The sequence below is a fragment of the Pelophylax lessonae genome, assembly GCF_965119305.1.
Source record: "Pelophylax lessonae genome assembly, chromosome: 5".
In the NCBI taxonomy this organism is placed as follows: Eukaryota; Metazoa; Chordata; class Amphibia; order Anura; family Ranidae; genus Pelophylax; species Pelophylax lessonae.
In genome coordinates, this window is record NC_138772.1 from 421,322,332 (window position 1) to 421,346,147 (window position 23,816).

General features: G+C 38.8%; 1 protein-coding gene across 1 annotated transcript in view; it reads right to left on the reverse strand.

Annotated features, from left to right (window-relative positions):
- Positions 1–23,816, reverse strand: part of ST18 (ST18 C2H2C-type zinc finger transcription factor) — a 254,081-nt gene that overhangs the window by 127,892 nt on the left and 102,373 nt on the right. The window contains exons 3-4 of the mRNA XM_082258427.1: positions 17,058–17,088; positions 4,459–4,652 (exon numbers count right to left, since the gene is read on the reverse strand). Coding sequence (XP_082114553.1) covers positions 4,459–4,652; positions 17,058–17,088 — 225 coding nt within the window. The remainder of the gene's footprint in view (positions 1–4,458; positions 4,653–17,057; positions 17,089–23,816) is intronic.

Sequence of the window (23,816 nt, forward strand, 5' to 3'; positions counted from 1 at the left end):
TGAAAGGTGAGAATTTCATGTATTAGGCTGGACTTCTACTTTAACCACTTCTCTCTGGATTCTGTTTTTTAGCTTGTTTTCTATCTATTTACAAACTGATCTTTCCAAGCCTGTTGACTTTACCTTACACATTACCCGTGTGTGGGGAACTGTGTCAAATGCTTTGGCAAAATCCAAGTATACTACGTGCACAGCCAGCCCTCTGTCCAAGGTTTTACCTACCTCCTCATAAAATGAAATCAGATTTGTTTGACATGCAATGACTTCTCTCTTTCATGAATCCATGCTGTCGGATACCTAAAATATTTTTTTCGAGCAAGAACTCATTTATGTGGTCTTTTAATAAACTCTCCAGTATTTTCCCGACTAAAGAATTTAAACTAAGAGGTCAATAGTTACTTGGTAAAGATGTTGATCCCTTTTTAAATATTGGCACCACATTGGCACTATGCCAATCCAGTGCTACTATTCCAGTCCTTAACGAGTCTCTAAAAAATTAATAAAATTAGAAACAATGGCTTTGAAGTGACAGTACTCAATTCTTTTAGGATCCGTGGGTGGATGCCATCTTTATTCTGTCTAAATATTTCTGACCATATCACTTTTGAGCCATTGTGGATCATTTGGGGTTGGGTCAGTACCATCCCCATAATGGAAATGAGCTCCCCCATGCTCCTTTGTATACACAGAGTTGAAGAAGGTATTTAATAAATTTGCCTTCTCTTTGTCCCCAGTCACCCACTCTAGATTATTTTGTAAAGGGCCTACATGCTCAGACCTGACCTCTTTACTATTAACCACTTCCCTACCGTCATATAGTAAAATGACGGCCACAAAGTGGTTGTCCCATCCCAGCTGGGTGTCATATGACGTCCAGCAGGATAGGCTGCTCTGTGCGCCCCTGGGGGGGCACACAGAGCGGTGATCGGTGGTGCAGTGAGTCACTCTGACGCACCACATCTACAATCCCGGTAAAGAGCCTATGATGTAGGCTTTTTACCATGTGATCAGCTGTGTCCAATCAAAGCTGGTCACATAGTAAATATGAAGTGCCGTTGATCGGCTTTCCTCTGTTCGTGCCTGACAGGCGTGAGTAGAGGAGACCCAACCGGCGGCTCTCCTGACAGGGGGGGGGGACTGTGCTGGTAATCAGAGCATTGATTACCAGTGCAGACTCTTGGGGGATGCCACTAGAGCCAGCAGGGATTTCCCACCCATGGCTACCAGGGATGCCCACCCATGCCACTAGTGATGCCAATCAGTGTTCAGGGACCCTGTTAGTGCCCTCCTCATCAGTGCTGCCCCTGATTGCCATCTATCAATGCCACTCACCACTTCCCATCATTGCCATCTATCAGTGCCACCCACCAGTGCCCATCATTGCCCATCAGTGCCGCCTATCAGTGCCCATCAGTGCCGCCTATCAGTGCCACCTATCAGTCCCCATCAGTGCCGCCTTTTAGTGCCCATCAGTGCCACCTATCAGTGCCCATTAGTGCCGCCTATCAGTGCCCATCAATGCTGCATATCAGTGCTACCAATCAGTGCCACATATCAGTGCCAATCAGTGCCACATATCAGTGCCGACTATCAGTACACATCAGTGCTGCATATAAGTGTCTCATCATCAGTGCCACCCCAACAGTGCCACCCTATCAGTGCCTCCTCATCAGTGCCTGCTAGTGTGGCCTCATCAGTGCTCATCAGTGCAGGAAAAAACATATTTATTTACAAAATTTTATAACATAAGCAAAAAAAACTTTTTTTTTCAAACTTTTTGGTCTTTTTTTTATTTGTTTGTGATCAAATACCACCAAAAGAAAGCTCTATTTGTGGGGAAAAATGACATAAATTTGGTTTTAGGTACAGTGTTATCATTTAAAATGCAACAGCTCTAAATGCTGAAAATTGGCCTGGGCAGGAAGGGTTGTAACTGCCCTGTATGGAAGTGGTTAATATATTTGAAGAATTTTGGGGGGTTTGTCCTACTGTCTTTTCCTATCTGATGTTTGTGTTGAATTTTTTCCTCCTTTATTTCTTTTTTACATATTCTGTTATATTTTTTGTAACAGTTAAATGATAATAATGTTTCTTAAGTTTTATATTTTTTAAAAACTCTTTTTTTTATTATTTATAGCTTTTCTTATTGTTTATAGCTTTTTTTTTTTAACTTTGGATATGAGCTACATAGGTTTTATTTTTAGCCTTTTAGGCTTATTACCCATAGGAATGTACTTTGCAGTGAGTTCATGTACAGTCTTTTTGAAGAGTTCCCATTTCTGTTCTGTGTTCATTGATGCCAACATTCCCTCCCAGTCTAAGTCTTGGAGAGCAGACCTCATCCATGGAAAATTTGCTCTCTTAAAGTTAAAGGTCTTTATATTTCCAGTATGTGTTTGTTGTTTACGGCTTACATTATATGAAATCATGTTATGGTCACTGCTACCCAGATGTTTTTTTATATGAACATTAGTAACAAGCTCTGCTTGGTTTGAGATTACCAGGAGCAGCATAACATCATTCCTAGTCGGGGGCTTTATGAACTGTACCATAAAATTGTCTTGTAATTCGTTTATAAATTTTTGCCCTTTAACTGTCCCAGCAGTACCATTACTCCAGTCAATATCAGGGTAGTTAAAATCCCCCATTATTATCACTGTCCCAGCCCTTGCAGCCTTTTTCATCTGTGCAAGGAGCTGAGTCTCCACCTCCTCATTAGCACTGGGTGACCTATAACAAACAAAACTAAAAAGAATGGTGCAAGAAATGATGCCAATGACAAGCTGGGATCAGTTAAGAATAATGTCAAAAATAATGCATTCATGCACGCAAGTCTTTAATATAAGTCCATATATATACAAAGGATCAGTCCCAGGCAGATCATCCACATGAATGGAGGGGATACACCAACCAGAAAGATGTGCCAAGAAAGATAGGGTGACTAAAACAACCGATCCACTTCACACCCAAGGTGAGTATTGAATATGCTTATCGGAACCTGTGGACCACAAAATTACAAAGTGGTCACATTAAGCATAAGGAAATCTGGTCTCCCATCAAACCGCAATCCTGGAATCACTCAAGATAATTTCTGAAACTTCCACAATATCACACATGCTGTCTCTGCTCTCGGTTCGGGGCTCAGGAAGATGTCACTGTATGTCTCTGACTCTAGCAGACTAAGTCAGAGACACACAGTGACATCTTCATGAGCCCCGGAACCGAGAGCAGAGACAGCATGTGTGATATTGTGGAAGTTTCATAAATTATCCTGAGTAATTCCAGGCTTGCTGTTTGGAGCGAGACCCTATTTCCTTATGCTTATGACCACTTTTCATTTGACCACTTATAATTTTGTGGTCCACAGGTTTCAGTAAGCATATTCAATACTCACCTTGGTTGTGAAGTGGATTGGTTCTTTTAGTCACCCTATCGTACTTGGCACATCTTTTTGGTTGGTGTATTCTCTCCAATCACATGGATGATCTGCCTGGGACTGATCCTTTGTATATAAACATATATGGACTCAAATATTTCCTCTTTATTAGCACTGAATACATGAATTGTTCCTAGCGCTGCACTTTCTTTTTAATTTTGACATCTGGAATGTGTATCATTGCTCTTAGTGCTAGCAGCTTTATAATTTACTCCAGAGCAGTGTTGTTGTTGTTTATTTGTTTAACATAAGTCCGCTTAAAAGTTTATGATGTCCTTAGGTACTAAAAACAAGACTTGTGGCAGCTCCCTTGAGAGTGAAGCAATTCTCTGAAAACAAACAAAAGAACAGCAAGGTGCGCCAAACTAAGTGTAGCAGATTAGTCAAAGGGGAAATTCACTTCTGGTTAGTCTCCGAGTGTATTTCACACTGGTTTCCATATGCCGCGAGGCAGGGACCTGGCCAGCTGATGCATCTACCATGCCGATACCATGGCAAACCCGCTGCGATACCTCATGGGGTACCCACATGACCAAAGACTTCTTCTTTCCTGCTTGTTGATCTTCAGTCCCATGTGAGTAGCCATTCAGCTGTAGTTGAATAAGTCCACCCTTTGACTAATCTGCTACACTTAGTTTGGCGCACCTTGCTGTTCCTTTGTTGGACTATAACAAACTCCAATGATTAACTTTGAACTACGCACGTCTATATGAAGTTCTACCCATAATGCTTCAGCCTCATTATACTCTCCATCAACTAGGTCCTTTTTCACACTCGCTTTGCGATCACTTCCCACATAGAGACAGACACCGCCGCCTTTTTTTTTTTTTACCCTGTCTCTACGAAAGAGAGCATAGCCAGGAATATTATTAGCCCGGTCACTTTTATCCCAAGCAGTAATTTTGATATGTTTTTGTAAATCACCCCATACCTTTTTATTTTGCTATTATTTATACCACTTTTTAACATTTACCAATCATTTTATTTGGTGTGTATATATCCCGACATCTTTGCCTACCTACCTGTAGTAGTACAGCATTTCTTCTTAGTGAATTTAAAGCTAACAAACTCAGACTTATCCTCGCTGTCTTCATCAAGTTCTTCACTAGGGTCATAGTGCTGGGGTTTCATTAGAAGTGACTTTCTTTTGTTGATTGGAGTTGTGGAACTCTGTTCTTGAAATTTCCTCTTCTTTGACATAATGCAATTGTAAGCACTAGAAAAAAATTATTGGAATATTGATAAATCTGAGTGATCTGAGTTTTGAAGATTACAAAGTTCATTATAATTATTGTTTTTTCATGTCTGAATTCAACATTTGGATTTGGTTGGTGCAGAAGTCTATTTTTGCCTGCAGCAAATAGCATTTAAAATAAAGCATATTTGAAAATCAAATATTCAGTTCTAAATAAGAACATGTTAATCCATGTTGCTCGGTGTTGAGCCAAGAAAACACAGGATAAGGAAATGTTTTCTTTTGCTAATCTTGATGCATAGCAGATACAAAAAAAAAAAAAAAAACTGAGATACTGGTTTACATCTTGGAATGTTTTAGTGTAAAAAAAAGAAATCTGTTATGTTGAGAAATTTTTGAATTACTCAGGACATGTTAGTGTGCTTAGTTTTAGTTTCACAGTTGTATTTTGAAATACTTTTTTCCCAATCAAAAAGTTGAAAATAAAAGCCAGTAACACTGTTTGCATTTCTGTTCTACTATAATGTCAGAAGCAGGGTTATATTATGTCTTAGCATAGAACTTCATATGTCTTAGCATAGAACTTCATATAACTTCATTTAAGCTTTTGGTATGTTCTGCATAGGCGTCCATAGATTGCTTGATAGTAAAATGCTATTGCTTTGTATTTTATTCATAAAGGCAGTTATACACATATCAACATTGACATTTACTGAACCCATTACAAAGATTTCCAGTTAGGCCCCTTAAACCGCTTTATACAACACATAAAGTAAAAAATTTGACTCAGTGTTTCAGTTTAGTAAAGTTTCTTTTTGTACAAAGTACAGTAATAAATTTATACACGTTTAGGGCCAAACAGTATAATTTTTGGAATAGATTAAAATGTTTTTGTGCAGTGGGGATTTTACAGAAGGAGATGGAAAAAATGGGTCCTTGCCAATAATGATTATTATCACCAAGTTTGATTATTGCCTTTCTTAAAGGAGTTGTAAAGGCAGGAGTTTTTTTTTCTTAATAATTTCTATGCATTAAGATAAAAAAACCTTCTGTGTGCAGCAGTCCCTCTCAGCCCCCCTAACACTTACCTGAGGCCCCTCACTGTTCAGTGATGTCCACGAGTGTCTCAGCCATCTGAGATTCTACTTCTTGATTGGCTGAGACAAAGCAGCGGCGCCATTGGCTGCCGCTACTGTCAATCAAAGTCAGATGGCCAATCAGGGAAGAGAGGGGGTGGGCCGAATCGGGGCTCCATGTCTAAATGGACACAGGGAGCTGTGACTCAGCTCGGGTGCCCCCATAGCAAGCTGCTTGCTGTGGGGGCACTGAACAGGAGGGAGGGACCTGAGAAGAGTAGGATCGGGGCCGCTTTGTGCAAAACCAACTGCAGAGAGGAGGTAAGTATAACATGTTTATTATTTTTATAGGAAAAAAAGAAGACTTTAAAATCATTTAGGCCTAGTACACACCACTAGATGTTAGTTGTTAGTACAGAGATTTCCCCTGCTGTTCAATTGTGTTCTGACAGGGGGACGGCCCCTCCACCAGAACACTACAGTCAGCGATCTCAGCCATTGACTGAGAGCGCTGATCGGGAGCTGGTTGGCTGCTGGTTTTCCAGCATGTTTGTCCAACAGAAGGACCAGCTGCCATACACACAGGCAAAATGTCGGCTGGTTTTTATTAAACCCGGCTGATGTCACCCGACATTCGGCCTGTGTGCACTAAGCTCTAGGGTATGCTGGGTGCCAAAGCTCATATCCCTCTAAACTTGACCTTGTTTTGGTAGACAGCCATATTTATTTCTTTATTCATAGGAATTTTTGTTTAGCCGTATATTTTTGTTGCTCATACGTGATAGGCACATTCAGTGGGATTGCTTTACTAAAGGAGCCCTTTGAGCCAGTGTTTACATTAAATATCCAGTCATATTAAGGGCACCAATTACCAATAAAAGATTCCCAATCACATGATTGGATAATTGAAGTGAACACAGCCAAATTCAATACGTATGTACTCTCCTAGAAGATCAACCTCATTGTGCAATGTAGAGCAGTGACAACCCTTAAAAGCTATTTTTGACATCTACAAACCGAACATTAAAAAAAATACATTTAAAAAGAATGTATCCTGTCCCTCCCGACCCTCCAAGGCTGTTACTTTGTTACTTTTATTACTAATGCAAATAATGCAAATAAAGAGAGGGCAACATGAGGCAGTAGCAGGAACCTTTTTTTTTTTATTTTATTTTTTTTTAATTACCTGTTTTTTATATGGCCTAGGAGTTCCTGATCTTAATGGGGAACTATCACCACAATTGTATACAAGCAGAGTGAGCCGAAACCAACCTGCACTTTAGTTCTTGTGTACTGTATTTCTTGTATGTGTTCTTGTGTACTGTACTGTACTGTACTTCTTGTATGAGTTCTAAGAAAAGGGGAGGGGATGAAATAAATGCTGTGCTGTAGCTCCCCCCCACCATAGGAATGCTTTAGAACTGAGCTTAGCTACAGCTTGGGATGAGGCAGTATAAACAGAAATAAAAGTGTTCTCTTACTGCACAAGCCTTTTCAAAAATGATTTTATTGAATCCCAGAAAAGGTCAAACCATAACATTACATCAATAATGTGCAAACATTGACAATTCCAGTTATATAACATATAACTTACCCAGCTATAAAACAATTTCTTGAGATACGTAAGTCTCAGGTATTTACCAGTGAAGAGTATGTCAGATAGCTTTCTTCTTTTATTTGTGTGTCAAAAAATGTATAAGCGTAACTATCAAATAAGGTATGGGACTGCCCATTCCCTTTTTACGAGAACAGGAGTAGAGGGAAAGTAGATAGTTCAAGAAAAGAAGAGAAGAAAGGAAAATAAAAGGTGGGGGGGGGGGGGGAAAGAAGTTTGAGATGGCGATGGTTCAGTATAACAAAGGTAGTTGGACAATATGACTTGTCAGAGAATTTATGATCTGAAAAGGGCTGCTCCCTCTTCAGAGAGTATAAACAGGTTCCAAAGCCTCCATTTCAAGTCCTCCATCTTATTTATATCCCCTACCTTGTGAAGCCAACTTGCAATAGTCAATGGTAGTTCATTTTTCCGATGAGGAGGGATATAGGACTTAGCAGCATTTAATAGGTGTTGTACAATCGTTTTTTTTATACAGTTTTACAGGAGTGGTTGAAATGCGCAGCAAGAAAAAGGTTGGATCATCAGGAATCTTATATTCCGTGAATTTTTGAGTAATTGTTTCGGACTTCTGCCCAAAAGCGTGTCAGCTTAGGGCAGAACCAAAATGTGTGGAGCAGCATTACACTGCTCCCCTGGCATCTCCAACAATGGTCAGTCATAAAAGGATAGTATTAGGAGTAAGGTACCACCTTGTCAAAATTTTAAAGTTCGTTTCTTGGATTTTTGTATCAAATTTTTTAAGGGGTAATACCTATGCCTTCCTTCCACTAACAATCTGCTTTTCAGTTGGAGAGTTCTTCAGAAGTCAATAATGATGCTTTTTATTTATTAGTGAAATGTTAGGGAGCTAGGCATAGTTTTAAAGCTGGAGAAGTAGAAGATACATTTACAGCATATGTCTGAAAAGGGTACCTGTAATGCCTAAATAAAAATATTAAAAAGTACTTATGTGCTATCACTGCCCTCCTTATACTGTTGTACTGTAATCCAGGGGTCTATAAATTATGGCTCTCCAGTTGTTCAGGAACTACAATTCCCATTATGCCTAGTCATTTCTGTGAATCTCAGAGTTTTACAATGCCTCATGGGATGTGTAGTTCCGCAACAGCTGGAGGGCTGTAGTTTGAGGATCTCCGCTGTAATCCATTCCCACCTACATGAAAGATAAAAATTAACTGAGTGTATAAGTAATATAACACATTTTGTGCTAAACTCCAAAACACAAATTGTGACAATGAATTTTTGTACAAGTACTTGTGTGATACTGCATAACCAATATTATAATCCTATTTTAATCCTTTATTAGGATCCTTTGCCCTTGCATTACTTTCCACCTGAGTTCCTTTACACCAGGACTCCAACCGCATGCAGATTGTGGACCAAACAAACCATCTCTGATCCACCATACAGGGGACCAGTCCCTCCCCTTTGAGGGTTTTTCCCTCCTTTCCTTTGAAACCCACAGGCAAGGTCTGGAACTAGCTGTTTTGGTTTTATCTCCCAGCAAACTGATTTTTCAACACAATCACAGATAATGTGAGTTTCTACTTAGCCTGACATGAGCCTTATACCTTGTATTACTATAAAAATGTTTGTTCTAATATGATTTTATGTCATCCTGTTATAGAACAATATCTGCAGCATTCAGCTACTTACCCCTGAAGAAGAAGTGAATCCCAGCTTCAAAACGCGTTGGGTACTCTGCTGTTGCTCTTTTGTATCGTCTATATCTGTGCTGTGGTTTTTATGGAACTGTTTGCTCTCTTTTCTAATGTGTTATTGCTTTGTATAGTATGTATTTAATCTTTATGTAACACATGACATTATTTTTACCATTTTGTTTCATTTTGCATGTCTTCAAAGTCCCAACCCCTTAGGGGATATTCTCCATTTTGTACCATTGAAACCCGGGATGTGGCACCTTTGTAATGGAGGGTTTATTATGGATTAATCACTTTTTCATATCATAATTAAAACCAATTCTTTACATCTGCCAATGGTAAGATATACATAAAAACTAAATTATACTGCCCATATTGATAAAAAAATCTTCAACTAAAATTACTTTATTGAATGACTCATAAACAATAGATCAGAAATGTATACATAACACTTCCTCTAGGGGTGGCAGATGGTAACGCACCTATTTAATATTTAGCCCCATCTAGTGGGAACACAACCCAGTTATTTATCAGAAGTGATATGAAATAAAAATAACAAATATGATAAAAATATTAATAAAAAATATATATAATATACCTAAAATTGAAATAAAATATAAGGATATCTACGGGATTAAGACAGTTTGAAACACCTTTACATTTATAAATTTGAAATATAGCAGTTTAAGTCAATATCCACATCCATTCCTACCGGACTCAATGTACACAATTCAATTATCCACTCTGTTTCATTTTTTGATATTCTCTGTTTCATATTACCTCTTCTCCAATGAGGTTAAATCCTGTCAATCCTGCAAAAAGTTGCTAGACTAGGGTCCCTGTTATGATAAATCCTAAAGTGGTTGGAGAGACTATGTTTTGGAAGCCCCTTTTTTATGTTATTCAAATGCTCATTAATTCGAGTGGCCAATGTTCTTGTTGTACATATTGCAACCCACATGGACACATGATTAGATATGTCACATGAGTGGAGTTGCAGGAAATTAATTTGTTGATTCTGTACTCTCTTGTTGGTGCCATGGTGACGGTGGCCCTTGGGGTGTCCAGGGTTGATTGCATTTAAATCCCCTCTCCTTCCCCCCTGTAACCAGATTGTCCTCTGGACTGATTCCATCCGCCCCTCCTGGGTTGACCCATGTCCCCTCCGTGGAAAAACCCTATGGTGATGGTTACTTCTAGGTTGCTCATCAGCATAGTACAAAGGTTGGAATCGATTATAGGTAAGTACCTGATAATTTTGTGGTCCTTGCTCACAACCACTCTGAGTGTTCCTGGGGTTGGTAGGATGGTTTCCACCAGAGGGTCTCGAGGGGCCACCTCGCCCATAGTTTCCACTCCTACCATTACCCCTGGATAGATTCACTGAGTTAGTGGCAGGGCCCCTCCAGGGAGTGGGAAACACTCTAGGACTTACACTAACATTGTCGTCCCTTACACTTCTCAATGGTGATAATTCAGTTGAACTGATCACCACTTCCCTCCCCTCCTCCTGACATTTATAGACTGTGTTATCCTTATAATCTTTCAAATCTCACTGATACTTTTTTATTTTCTTATTTTTTTTATGTCTTTTTTCAGTTTTTACTAAAAACTTGTGGATTTGGGCAGATTTTTCTTTACATTCTAATGAATCCTTAAAAGCTTAAACATCCTTTCAATTCCATTATCTTCGTCTCCAACCTGAGTAATTTTACTTTTCTCCTTGAAATAATCAAATCCAACATTTTCTGTTCATTAAGGATGAAAAAACTATGCCATGTATTTTCTAAGTCTTGATCTACCAAACCATCTTTGGGACCCAGGTCCCATCATAAGCGCCTTGAAGTCATTTTTGTTCCCCATAAGTAGCTATATCCCACCCGGTACATTTTTTTTTCTCCTGTGTGTTTTTGAGTAGTTTAAAGTCCTGATCTAAATCTTTATGTGTGGAATCTTGAGCATAGGAAAAAATATTAGCAATATCTGTGGTTCTATTATTCATAAAATCAAAAATATCCATTGCAGCAGATGATAACCTCCACTAGTGATGGACGTGAAAAACTAAAAAATAGAGTAAATACCTTCTACCTTCATTACTCTGGATAAAACCCAACAATACTGTTAATAAAATTGTGACCAATTGAACAAATAACAAATGTGAAGCAGCTGGCTGTAAGGCATAACAAATCTGGAATAAGTGAATGACAAAATTAAAACTGCGCTCCATTTAAAAATTACATCATCAAGAAACAGCTCATATTACCTCATCAAATATAAGGGTCTGATACACATTTTTAGGGAAAACTCCACACTTTGTTTTTTTGTGGGGTCCTCCTTATCTAGGAAAGGGATCTGGTCCCTCCATTTAGGAAAAGGGTCTGGTATAAATGTCGAGGGGAATCCTCAGCTACTTTGTTTGCAAACAGAGCATAGCGGCTGGGAAATGTCATTTAGAGGTAATTTTATTTGATTTTGTATGCTTGCTTTTGCTTTAGTGCATTGCACAGGTGTGCCACTTTATATGTAGGACTAGGGCATACACCAAGCATGTTATTTAATTGAATTGTGTATTTTTAATGCCACCCATACACTTTTTTAAAAGAGCAGCTTCCCACTGAATCATTTTTTTTTAAATTATATTTTGTATATTGGTATTGAAAAAGGCCAGACAAAAATTACAGTTTTGACTTCCATAGACTTTAACAGAGTTCACTGCTATGTCTGAAGGGTTTGCAATTTTTTTTTTTTTTTTTTCAATTTTCTTTAAAGAGGTAATAGAATAGTTCAGAGCAGATGCCCTGCTTTACTGTGCCTTGCCAAAGGTATGAATCATTCTAAAGTATGTGGAGTCCCAGTAAGTATGAATGATTTAAAAATATGTGGAGTTCTGCAATTGTGATCAAGCAACTTTTTAATATGTAAATGATATTGTATATATTATTTTACCACTAATATTGAAACAAAATGTGATTATAGCTAATATTTCTATATTGATTTTGTTTAAAAGTCATTTTATATTTAAATGTAAAAGTCAGAAATAATGTTATACAGTACAAACATTTTTTATTGTATTTTAAGCAAAAGATTATTATTCCTAATGATGGAAACTCAACTCTAGATCTCCTTGCAATTTGCAAGCAGATGCATTTTTTATTTAAGCAACATTACAAAACTGCTATCTTTATGGCTTAATACTATAAATGTTGTTTTTGCATGATAAATACCCATGTTTATCTGTTAATCCCCCCGTTTGGTAGCTATGGAATCCAAATCCACTGAGAACATCATGTCTGCAAATCCTTAAGGACTAGGTCAGACATTCTCTATAGCCCTCCCATAAAACAAAAATATACTTGTTTGAAAAAAATTGTACCATTTAGTGCAGAAAATATTTTTAGCATTTTGTGTCAGCTGAAAACTGGTAAGATATGCTTTAATTCAAATAAACACATTTGAAGAAATGTGAAAACGGAAAGCACATTATAACCCAACACACAACCAATGAAAACATTTCCAACAAGGAATGTACATTTATCAAGATAGATTTATTGAAGTAAAACTCTTGTTCTCTTTATTTAGAACAGTTTTGCTGTACTAGATTTAAGTGATCGGACATGTAAAGTTATAGACCCTTACTGCCAGATCATGTTTTCCTGCTTTAAAAAATGCTATTGGGACAAAAATTGTGAAACCCCCTTTAAAATTATAGGGGTCCCCAGATACTGATACTCTCCTATATGAATGAGTAAGGAGTACATAGTACACCACACTTTTTGACAAGTCCTTTATTAAAAAAAAAAAAAAAAAAAAATGCCCCATGGTGTCAATATACTGTCAATCATGTCATCCAGGGATGCAGATCCTCATCATTTTTTTTTTTAACATATATACCAGACCCCTATCTAGGATAAGGGTCCAGTATTGATGAAAAAAAACATATTCTTTTTGCATTGGCACATTTTCCCCAGGGCAGTTCCCCATCTCTCATACTTGATAATACTTTGCCTATTAGCCTAGAAAATAGCTATTGCTGTTTTTATAACATTTAACGCCCACTGACTTCAATGGGGTTTGGATTCATTACCTAAACTTCAGTAAAGTTTGGTGAGCCAGCTTTTAACTTGACCTAAGTAAGTTTGCTCATCACTAAAAGTGTTCTAGTTGTAATGCTGGCATGAAGTAAGGGTTTATCTAAACAGGCAGATTATTATCCCCTTTGATGCAAAAATAGTTAAAAAGGAAAAAAGAGAAAGAAAATGGTGTAGGGTTTCCCTTAAAGAGAAACTTCACTCTACCCAGGAAAAACATGTTCATACACTAACAATTGTCCCTGTATGATAATTAAAAAAAAACATACTCGTGCAGGTTTTCCTTGTGCTGCTTTATTTCTATGCTGTTATATTGTTAAATAACTGTTTATTCAAGTTTTTAATTACTTACACACAAAAGTGTATATGATTTCAACAACAAGAAACACACAATTTTACAGAATATCTAGGATTAGATCACGGATATACAATAACCCTATAGCAAGCAGGGTGCTTGAAAATCACTAAGAAACTATGCTGCTATGTTAAAAATACATAAATATTGCTGCGCCAAGCGAAAATAAATAAAAAAAGTGCTTCCTTGCTGATCTTTGCACGGGTGTTTTCTTCCTCTCCCATATTCCTGGTGCTGTGGAAATTGGACTCACCTGCTGGGACTTGTGGTTCCTGGAAATTTCTTCAATATCATATATTTTACATATATTTTACATATATTTTTTTCTCATTTTCTTTATAGTGCATGTACTTGGCTCACACATATGTTTTTGGCACTATATTTTGATTCATTTTTTCACTGATTTTTTTCTTATGATTGTATTTTCTGACACCAATGTAATTATTTTTGTCAGCTTATATTTCACAATGTTTTGTTAGCGCTACACATACTGATATATTATTATATTTATAAAAATGAATCAGTCCTGGATCAACAGCAGCTATCCAGCCCCTGATGCTGATGTAACTGATTGAATTTGCTAGGGATCTGGGATCCCCTGAATACTGCCTATGCTGCCTATCCTATTCCTGAATGTTGATTATGCTAGCTTCCAACAATGTTTTTGGTTTAGGAAACCAAAATCCTTTATTTTAAAAAAAATAGTGTCCCTCGATGCGTGCTCGGATAAGGGTCTGGTATGGATTTTGGGGGGGAACCCTACGCTGTTTTTTTTTTTTTAATTTTGGCGTGGGGTTCCTCTTAAAATCTATACCAAACCCGAAGGGCCTGGTATGGACTGGTATATTATGGCAATAACTTGCATATAAGCCTTTAAAATGAGGACTTTTGATTTTTCATGTTCTGGTCCCATAGACTTTAATACAATTTGCATGTTTGCTCGAACTTTTTCCCTGTTCGAGATGTTCTGGTGCAAACCTAATAGGGGGGGTATTCGACCCATCCCTGTATACCAATAGGATATGAGCAGAGTGACAGAGAGATGACAGATTATCAGTCTGGTGCTCTTCCTTTTACTGTCCTGTGACAAGCTGGGTGGAAACAAGACCTGTAAGTATTCCTTAACTGCAGCAGAGAAAAGGCAGCTCTCCTATACCAGACCGGGCTGTGCTATGTGATTGAATTATGTAATTATCAGGATTGGATGTACAATTGGAAATACAAATCTTTTGACAAGTTAAAACGCCCCCTATATGTATTTTATTTGTGTTGATGTTTGACTGGAGTCCAGCTTTAGAGAATAATTCCAAGCTTTGGGCTGTTATACATAGTTACATTGGTGCAGCTTGGACCAGTGTAACTACTGTATATACATAACATACCTGACTGATGCTGCTGGAAGCTGAAAATCACTGAAGTAGATACCACTTGCTTTCACACTGAGCTGCTGCTCTCCAGGATTGTGAACACAGGAGGTCGGCTGCTTGGGACTGGTGCCATTCAGGGAGTGCTTTGCATTTTCTCAATGAATGCAAAATATTCTGTGATTGGACCAGGTGGAAAGGTAGGGTGTCCAATCAGAGAACATTTTGCATTCATTCAGAAAAATATTCTCTAAATGGTGCCCATGCTGAGTAGCCATTCTCCTGTGTTTACAAGGCATCAGGCCGGTTGCTCAGAAGCAAGTGCTTGTTTCAGTGTTTTTCAGATTTCAAGTGCATCGACAAGGTATGGAATATACATAAATCTACTGATCCAATCTAGACCAATGTAATTGTACACTGCTCAAAAAAATTAAAGGAACACCTTTTTAAATCAGAGTATAGCATCAAGTCAATAAAACTCCTGGGTTATTGATCTGGTCAGTTAAGTAGCGGAGGGGGTTGCTAATCAGTTTCAGCTGCTTTGGTGTTGAAAATTTGGTGATGAAATTAAGAACAGGTGCGCTAGATGGGGAACTATGAGACAACCCACAAAACAGGAATGGTTTTACAGGTGGAGGCCACTTAATTATTTTTTCCCTACTCATTTTTTCTGACTGTTTTTCACTAGTTTTGCATTTGGCTAGGGTCAGTGTCACTACTGGTAGCATAAGGTCATACCTGGATGCTATAGAGGTTGCACAGGCAGTCCAACTTCTCCAGGAGGGCACATCAATACATGCCATTGCCAGAAAGTTTGCTGTGTCTCCCAGCACAGCCTCAAGAGCATGGAGGAGATTCCAGGAGACAGGCAGTTATTCTAGTAGAGCTGGGCAGGGCCGTAGAAGGTCCTTAGCCTATCAGCAGGACTGGTATCTGTTCCTTTGTGCATGAAGGAACAGGATGAGGACTGCCAGAGCCCTACAAAATGACCTCCAGCTGGCCACTGTTAATGTCGCTGACCAAACAATCAAAAACAGACTTAACTTCGTGCTCTAGTGGGCCCTGTGATCATTGCTTGGTACTGTAAAGGTCAATTGACATTTACCATTGAACACCAGAATTGCCAGGTCCACCACTGGCACCCTGTGCTTTTCACAGAGGACAGCAGGTTCACCCTGAGCACATGTGACAGGCACAAATGGGTCTGGAGAAGCCGTGGAGAACATTATGCTGCCTGCAACATCGTTCAGCATGACCAGTTTGGTGGTGGGTCAGTGATGGTCTGGGGGAGGCATATCCATGGAGGGACATACAGACCTCTACAAGCTAGACAATGGCACCCTCACTTCCATTAGGTATTGGGGTTAAATCCTTGGACCCTTTGCCAATTCCTACGCTGGTGCAGTGGGTCCTGGGTTCCTCCTGGTACACGACAATGCCAGGCCTTATGTGGCGAGAGTAAGCAGCCACTTCCTTGAGAATGAAGAAGTTGATACTATAAATGGCCCACACGCTTGCTTGACCTAAATCCAATAGAACACCTCTGGGACATTATGTTTCGGTCCATCTGATGCCACCAGGTTGCTCCTCATGCTGTTTAGGAGCTCAGTTATGCCCTGGTCCAGATCTGGGAGGAAATACCCAAGGACACCATCCATCGTCTCATTAGGAGCATGCCCCAATGTTGTCAGACATGAATACAAGCACATGGGGGCCCATACCAACTACTGAGCACCATTTTAAATAGCTGCAAAATTGAAGCAAAATGATCTAGCCTGCTACATAATTTTTTTGTTTTTATTTTTGGGGGTGTCTTTAAGTTCAGTCCTCTGTAGGTTGATAATTTTCATCCTATCGTTCCTAACACATTATCCAGTCCATAGCAGTATAACTATCCAGTATGATATTTTTCCCCATTGAGATCTGATGTGTTTTCAAAGTGTTCCTTTAATTTTTTTAGAGCAGTGTATATAACATGCCGATTCTTTAATATAATCAGGTAATACATTTTAAATACTATCTGTGCAATGGGAAAGCAGTGTATTGGCACTCCTATATCTAGGGGCCAATTAGCTTTGCCATTCTAGCGATGAAGAGTCATCACAAATTCTCCAGATAATTCTGCCTATTAAATTCATTGGGAAATAATAAAACATATTTTTTACAAAGATAAGGATCCCATTTTCCTAACATTACAATGGGGTTATGATCAACAAATATAGTGCAAATGGGATCTACTTTAATTTATATTTATTTTCCTTTACCTGAGTTCTTGTGCTAAGGAGTCTTCTTCCACTGTTGAATAAAGAGAAGTAAGAGTAAGTCAACGTACTTGTCAAACACAGAGACTTCTTTGATACTTTTAAGACATACAGTAAATGACTGCTTGAACATTTGAAGAAAAGAACAAGGGATGGCTATGAAAGTGCTTACTTATTAGCATTGCTAAAAATCTCATATTTGAATGCTTGCATTTCTTTTTCTTTCTAGGACATGTGGTGAGAAAGCTTTGCTCTTGTTATCAGTAAAATGATCTGAGAAAGATGAAAGCTGGTGTTTATCAATACCTGCCCACACAAGGGTACACAACATATTGACAGAGCCAACAGGTGGTTTAAAAATTATTCATGTTGTTATAACAGCGACACTTGCGGAAACACACTCTGTGTAGATAATAAATGAGCAAGCCAGTTTAGTTTAACCCCCGACTGCAATGCAGTGTAAAGATAATCCATTATAACACTAGCATGAAAAGCTTTAGGCACATAAGTATCATTAGCGGCCCGTAAAGCTGTATTGCTTGAGTTTACTATTTTTTTTTTTTACATACAAATGAAGCAAAATAACCAAAAACAAGCAAAAGCAAAATTGTATGTCTTGGTTAAACAATGACTTCAAGGCATTTCTTATGCAAACACACAACTAGGACTTACTTTGGGAATGATTCATAAAAACATGAATATTATAGATTAACTACAACAGCCAATCACACATTAACCTTTTTTTTTTTACCCAGAGTTAGACTGATATGTGCAATTGCAATGGTTGCTAATTCAACACTTTTGTATTCTCTCTGCCTTTTTTTTAATCTCAACAAACAGTTGTGAAGGAACAGCTATTTCAGTGGTTGCTTAATTCGTTATTGAGAAGCCATAAGGCTCAGTTCACAACTATGCGTTTATTAATGCTTTTTGCAGAAACGCACTACAGTCCATTTAACATGGTTTCCTATGGGACACGGCCACATCTATGTTTTTTTCATTTTTTTTTTTGGAAAGGGTCAGGGACTTTTTTAAAAGCAAAACTGTGCATTTTTGGTTCAATAGACATCAATGGAAAAGCAACAGAAAAGCAGTAAGGGCATTTTTGCCACGATTTGCGTTTTGCGTAACCACCTCAGTTCTTCGGCACTTTCACCCCCTTCCCGCCCAGGCCAATTTTCAGCTTTCAGTGAATTTTGAATCATAGTTACTCAGTCATGCAACACTTTCCCCTTATAAAACGTTTTATAATTTTTTTCACACAAATAGAGCTTTTTTTTGGTGGTATTTATTCATCGCTGGGTTTATTTTCTTTTTTTTTGCGCTACAATTAAAAAAAGACCAAAAATTTTGAAAAAAATTAGTTTTTCTTAGTTTCTGTTAAAAATACATTTTTCTTCATAAATTTTCATCCACATTTATAAAGCTACATTTCTTTGGTAAAAACAAAAAACAAAATCAGTGTATATTATTTGGTCTGTGTGAAAGTTATAGAGGCTACAAGCTATTGTGCCAATCGTTGAAAATTGATCACACCTGATGTACTGACTGCCTATCTCATTTATTGAGGCCCTAAACTGCCAAGACAGTACAAATATCCCCCAAATTACCCATTTTTGGAAAGTAGACCATCCAAGTAAGTAGTAAGAGGCATGGCAAGTTTTTTGAAGTTGTAATTTTTCCCACAATTCTTTGTAAAATAAAGAAATTAGAGGATAAGTCCAGGCAAAATCTAACTAACGCTAACCCTGCTCTGTGCCACATTCTAACCCTAATCTATCTAACCCTGTAAAGCAAAAATCGCTGTACTTACCTATTCTACACCCGATCTGGTCCGGTCTCCAGTGACAGAAGCTGTGTGCAGGAGAGGACCGACAATGGCTGTGAAATAAATGGGAAGTGACGTCACCTATAGACTTACTATGGGGCTTCTATTGTCAAGTGCCTCTCCTGCACCTGCCTCCATGCTGAAGCTGCAGTTGACAGCTCAGCATGGGACCGGACTGGATCGGCTGCAGAGTAGGTAAATACAGGGCCTTACCCTTTAAATAATTTTTTTTCACAAAAATTTCATATTAACAAGTTATTTCTCACACACGGCATTGACATACCTGCAAATACATCCCAAAACACATTATGATACTCCTCATAAGTATGGCGATGCTACATGTGTGAGACTTTTTCACAGCCTGACCACAAAGAGAAACACAGCATCCAAGGAATACCTTCAGACGTTATCCACTTTAAGACCAGGCCTTCTTCTGACACTTCTTGTTGACATGTAAAAATCTGTATTTTTGCTAGAAAATTACTTAGAACTCCCAAACATTATATATTTTTGAAGCAGAGGCCCTAAATAATAAAATGGTGGGTTTTGCAAATTTTTATACACAATTTTATACACTTTTACACACTAACGCATAAATACATTTAAATAAATTTCAATGCACACAAAGACAATATAATAACCCCATTTTTTGGTAAAATAAAAAATATGGCATTGTGCCAGGTAAATAGATATCAAACATGTCACGCTTTACAATTTCACACGCTTGTGAAATGATGCCAAACTTTGGTATTTAAAAATCTCCATAGGTGATGTTTTATAAGCCCTTCTTGGTTAGCAGTTTAGCATTATACAAGAGGTCTGGTGCTAGAATTATTGCTCTCGGTCTGACTTTCATGGCGATACCTCACATGCGTGGTGCGATCACCATTTATGTATGCGTATGGGACCAATGTGCGAGTTACCCTTTGCACGCGAGTACAGGGGAACAGGGGTGCTTTACATTTTTTATGACTTTATTGGTGGGACACTGGCAGATGTTTTTTGTGCACTTGTACACTGAAAGAGATTTTTGTGCACTTTGACAGATGTTGATCGTCCAAAGGCATTGCAATGGAACACTATTGCATATATTTTTGTGCACTGGTACAGATGTGATGGGACACTATGGCAGATGTTTTATGCTCTGGTACAAATGTTGAGGGGACACTGTGACAGATGTTTTTTTGCACTGTACAGATGTTCATGGGGACACTTGGTCTGATACTAATGGGACAGGGACAGGAACAGTGGTGACAGTGGTGCTTAGTGTACTGTGTGGGATGGCTGCAGTGTGTGTGATCTGTGACAGCGCCCTGTGTATAATCATCACTTACACAGAGAGCTGTCAGCCAAGGGTGACCCAACCCCCCCCCCCACCAAGCTCTCACTGAACTCAGAACTGACACAGACACATGTCTCTGTTTAAACTGTGAAGGCTGTAATTTGACACAGTCATCGTGTGATTGGGAGGGCCAATCACAGTGCCCATATCCCGATCTGTGATGGACTGTATCTGAGGTTTACAGCCATCACAGGATCGCGCCGGGTACGTCCACTTAGTACAGGGAAGCTCCCACCCAGCCGTTTATGTATAGTGGCTGGGTGGGAAGTGGGTAATCCACCCAACAACAAATTAGCCAGGAAAAAAAAACATAAAAAATGCAAAAGGCTTTAAAAAAATGCACAAAAAACTGCGTCAAAAGCATGTGTGCAAAAATGCACTGTAAAAAGCACTGCAGAAACAGATGGAAAGCAAACTGCATAGGTGTGAACCAAGCCTTAGATCTATCATTACTCCCAACTAGGGACAATTCTGCTACCACTAACCCTATGGCATTGTCTTGCATAAATTTACCACATGGGATTACATAATTATGTTTGCTGAGGTCCTGCATTTAATCCTATGTTAGGTTTCCCCTCCCCCACAAGAAGAACAGTTTAGAATAATTCATATATGGATAAAATTAACATTGTAACATACGGTATATTATCTTTTTTTTTTTTTTCAACAATATCTTATTTGAATTTTAAACATATACAAAACAATCCAAGGGGAAAAAGACACCACAACTTGAACATAGCGAGGGAAGGGAGTGGGGGTACCTAAAAACCTCATGTGATTGCTAGATACATGGACAATATATACCATAAAACCGTGAAGTCATGACACAGGAGGGATTAGACCCCTCAAGAGAAACTCTTGGAGGACAAGGATGGTGGAGGGGACAGGAAGAATGTGGCGGGGAGGGGAAGGGGGGGGGAGGGAATGTTGGGGTAAGTTAAAAGGGGAGAATAGAAGAGGGAAGGAGGACAGTGTCACGGCCAAAGCTGATAGGTAACAGAAGCTCCATTGACTCCCCTCCCATCCAGGGGGGGTCAATGGGTAAAGATAGGCTTAGTGAAAAGGAGGAGAGTGAGCTGCCATTTGTATATTATCTTTTTAAGGTATTTTGTTTGTTTTGGATAAAGTAGGGAAGAGTTAAATCCCCCCCCCCCTCTTTCTTTCCTACACGTCTAGACTCCAAGACCCTGATTTAATAAAGGATTGGAGTGTTTAATTTGCAGGTAAATTTTTATCCTGTTCAGTAAATATGGGCAAACTGTGTTGACTTCAATCATCCAATCATGTAAAGGTTGCCATTTGTCCCCATTTCCTGGAGACAGTCCACATGGTGAAGGGTCAGTCCCCTGGAAACAGGAGCCCCCAGGTGTATAAAGCTTGTAGTGTATAGGCTCTGGCAACTCAAAATAGGTGCCACTAGGGCGCCCTGTGTGTGCATAGATAGTAATGCTGCCACATATATGCAGACCACTTCAGCCATACTGCTTCTACCTCACATTGCAAGCACCCATCTATATTGGTGCTTGCAGTGTGATTGGTTGGAGCCTTTTGCAAACCTTTCACTGCCTGGTTGCTCCCGGGGACAGTGCTCTACACTGTAAGTAACTGCAGCTGACTGGCCTGACTGTTATTTAACCACTTGTGGACCTCTTGCCTGCAATGTACTGTGAGCGAGTGGCCCTTACAGGTGTAGCAACGTACCTGTACATCACTGCCTGTTTCCGCACCAGCCTACTTCCACTGTGATTGTACTCAGCAGGAGTTTGTCAGCAGGTCCCAGCCAATGATTCATGGCTGGGACCTGCTGATTGGCTGTGTCCAATCACAGCCCAGAGCCCTGTGTTTATAATCAACACAGGGCTCTGTACAGAGGAATTGATCTCTCTGTTTCTTCTCCCCACAAAGCAGAGAGAAAAAAACAAAAAGACATTTTTTAAAAGCAGCTCACATTATACACATTAACACCTGTAAGGCACACATTTAACCCCTCCCTAGCCAGTGTCATTAGTACAGTGACAGTGTATAGTATTATCACTGATCACTGTATTAGTATCATTGGAAATGTCAATGGCAGTAAGTCAGTTCCCACCCAGTGTCAGCTAGTGTCAGATTGTCCACCGCACTATCACAGTCCCACTTTAGGTCACTGATCACCGCCATTACTAAATAGAAATACCAGTATATATACTATTTTTTCTAGATACTATAACTTTCACACAAACCAATCAATATATAATTCTTGGGATTTTTTTTTTCTTTACAGAAGACATGTAGCAGAATGAATTTTGGCCTAAATTTATGAAGAAATTCGATTTTTTTATTATTTCTATTAGCTATGTACCAAAATACAGCTCTATTTGTGTTAAAAAAACTATATAAATTTAGTTGGTACAGTGCTGCATGACCGAGCAATTACCAGTTAAAGTAGTGCAGTGCGAAATAGAAAAAATTGGCCTGGTCATGAAGGGTTTAAAACCTTCCAGAGCTGAAGTAGTTAATCTAGACCCCTGTACTCCATATGCTACTTAATGATTAAGTAATATACAGGGTTTAGAAGTCAGGATTAAGTAATCACAAAATATTTGCAGCACCTACCAAATAAATGAATTATGTAATACATGTTTCATGTAATACATAAACTAATGTAAAAGTGTACAATAAAGTGTCATAAATAGATATAATATATGTATGCGACATCCAAATCCTGGATCCGCAAACAGGGGAAATGGGCACCTGTCACTCAGCGGTAAGTATTAGGCTTATCAAAGTGTCATAAATAGATATAATATATGTATTTGACATCCAAATCCTGGATCCGCAAACAGAGGAAATGAGCACCCATCACTCAGAGGTAAGTATTAGGCTTACCAGAGCTTCAACCTTCTGAATAGAGGCAAACAATGCATTTATTACAATGGATGGATCTGATGGATGGATTGATCTGTGCCTCGAATAACCAGCCTGATCCACAAACATTACCCACACAGCAGCCCTTCTTTCGTTTCCTTTCCTTGCAGTTTAAATGCCACTCAGTATCATCCCAATCATGCAGGACAAGATAAAAAGGGGAGCTCTCATAGTACAGCATTAGAAGGTTTCATTATGAAATCAATGAATATAAGTGCAACATATCATCCACCAGTATGAAGAAAAATGAAAAACAATGTGACATCCAATTTCCTGGATCCACAAAACAGTGGAAATGAAGCACTCATCACCCAGAAGTGGGTATTAAAACGGAATTCCAGAAATTCAGTTCCTTGGTAAAAAGGGAAGGCACACTTTGAGTTAAGTCCAAGGAGGTGCATGATATGAGCTTATCTCTTATTGTTATCTCTTATCTTTTATTTACATCTTCCAGTTTTATTGCACTCTGGGTAGACACAAAAAGCTGTATTTTTGGACCCTGACTCTAATGCTTCAAGTCTAAACATTTTTAACAAATAAAGATGGTGCAGCTGCTATGCCTGTCCCTTCCCTCCTTCTGACCAGTCACAGAAGCCTTTGTATTATGTGAACTCATTCACAAAATAAAAAAAGGCTCCTCTGAATGGGCAGCAGAGTAGATGGGGCGGGCATAGTTGTTCTGTGT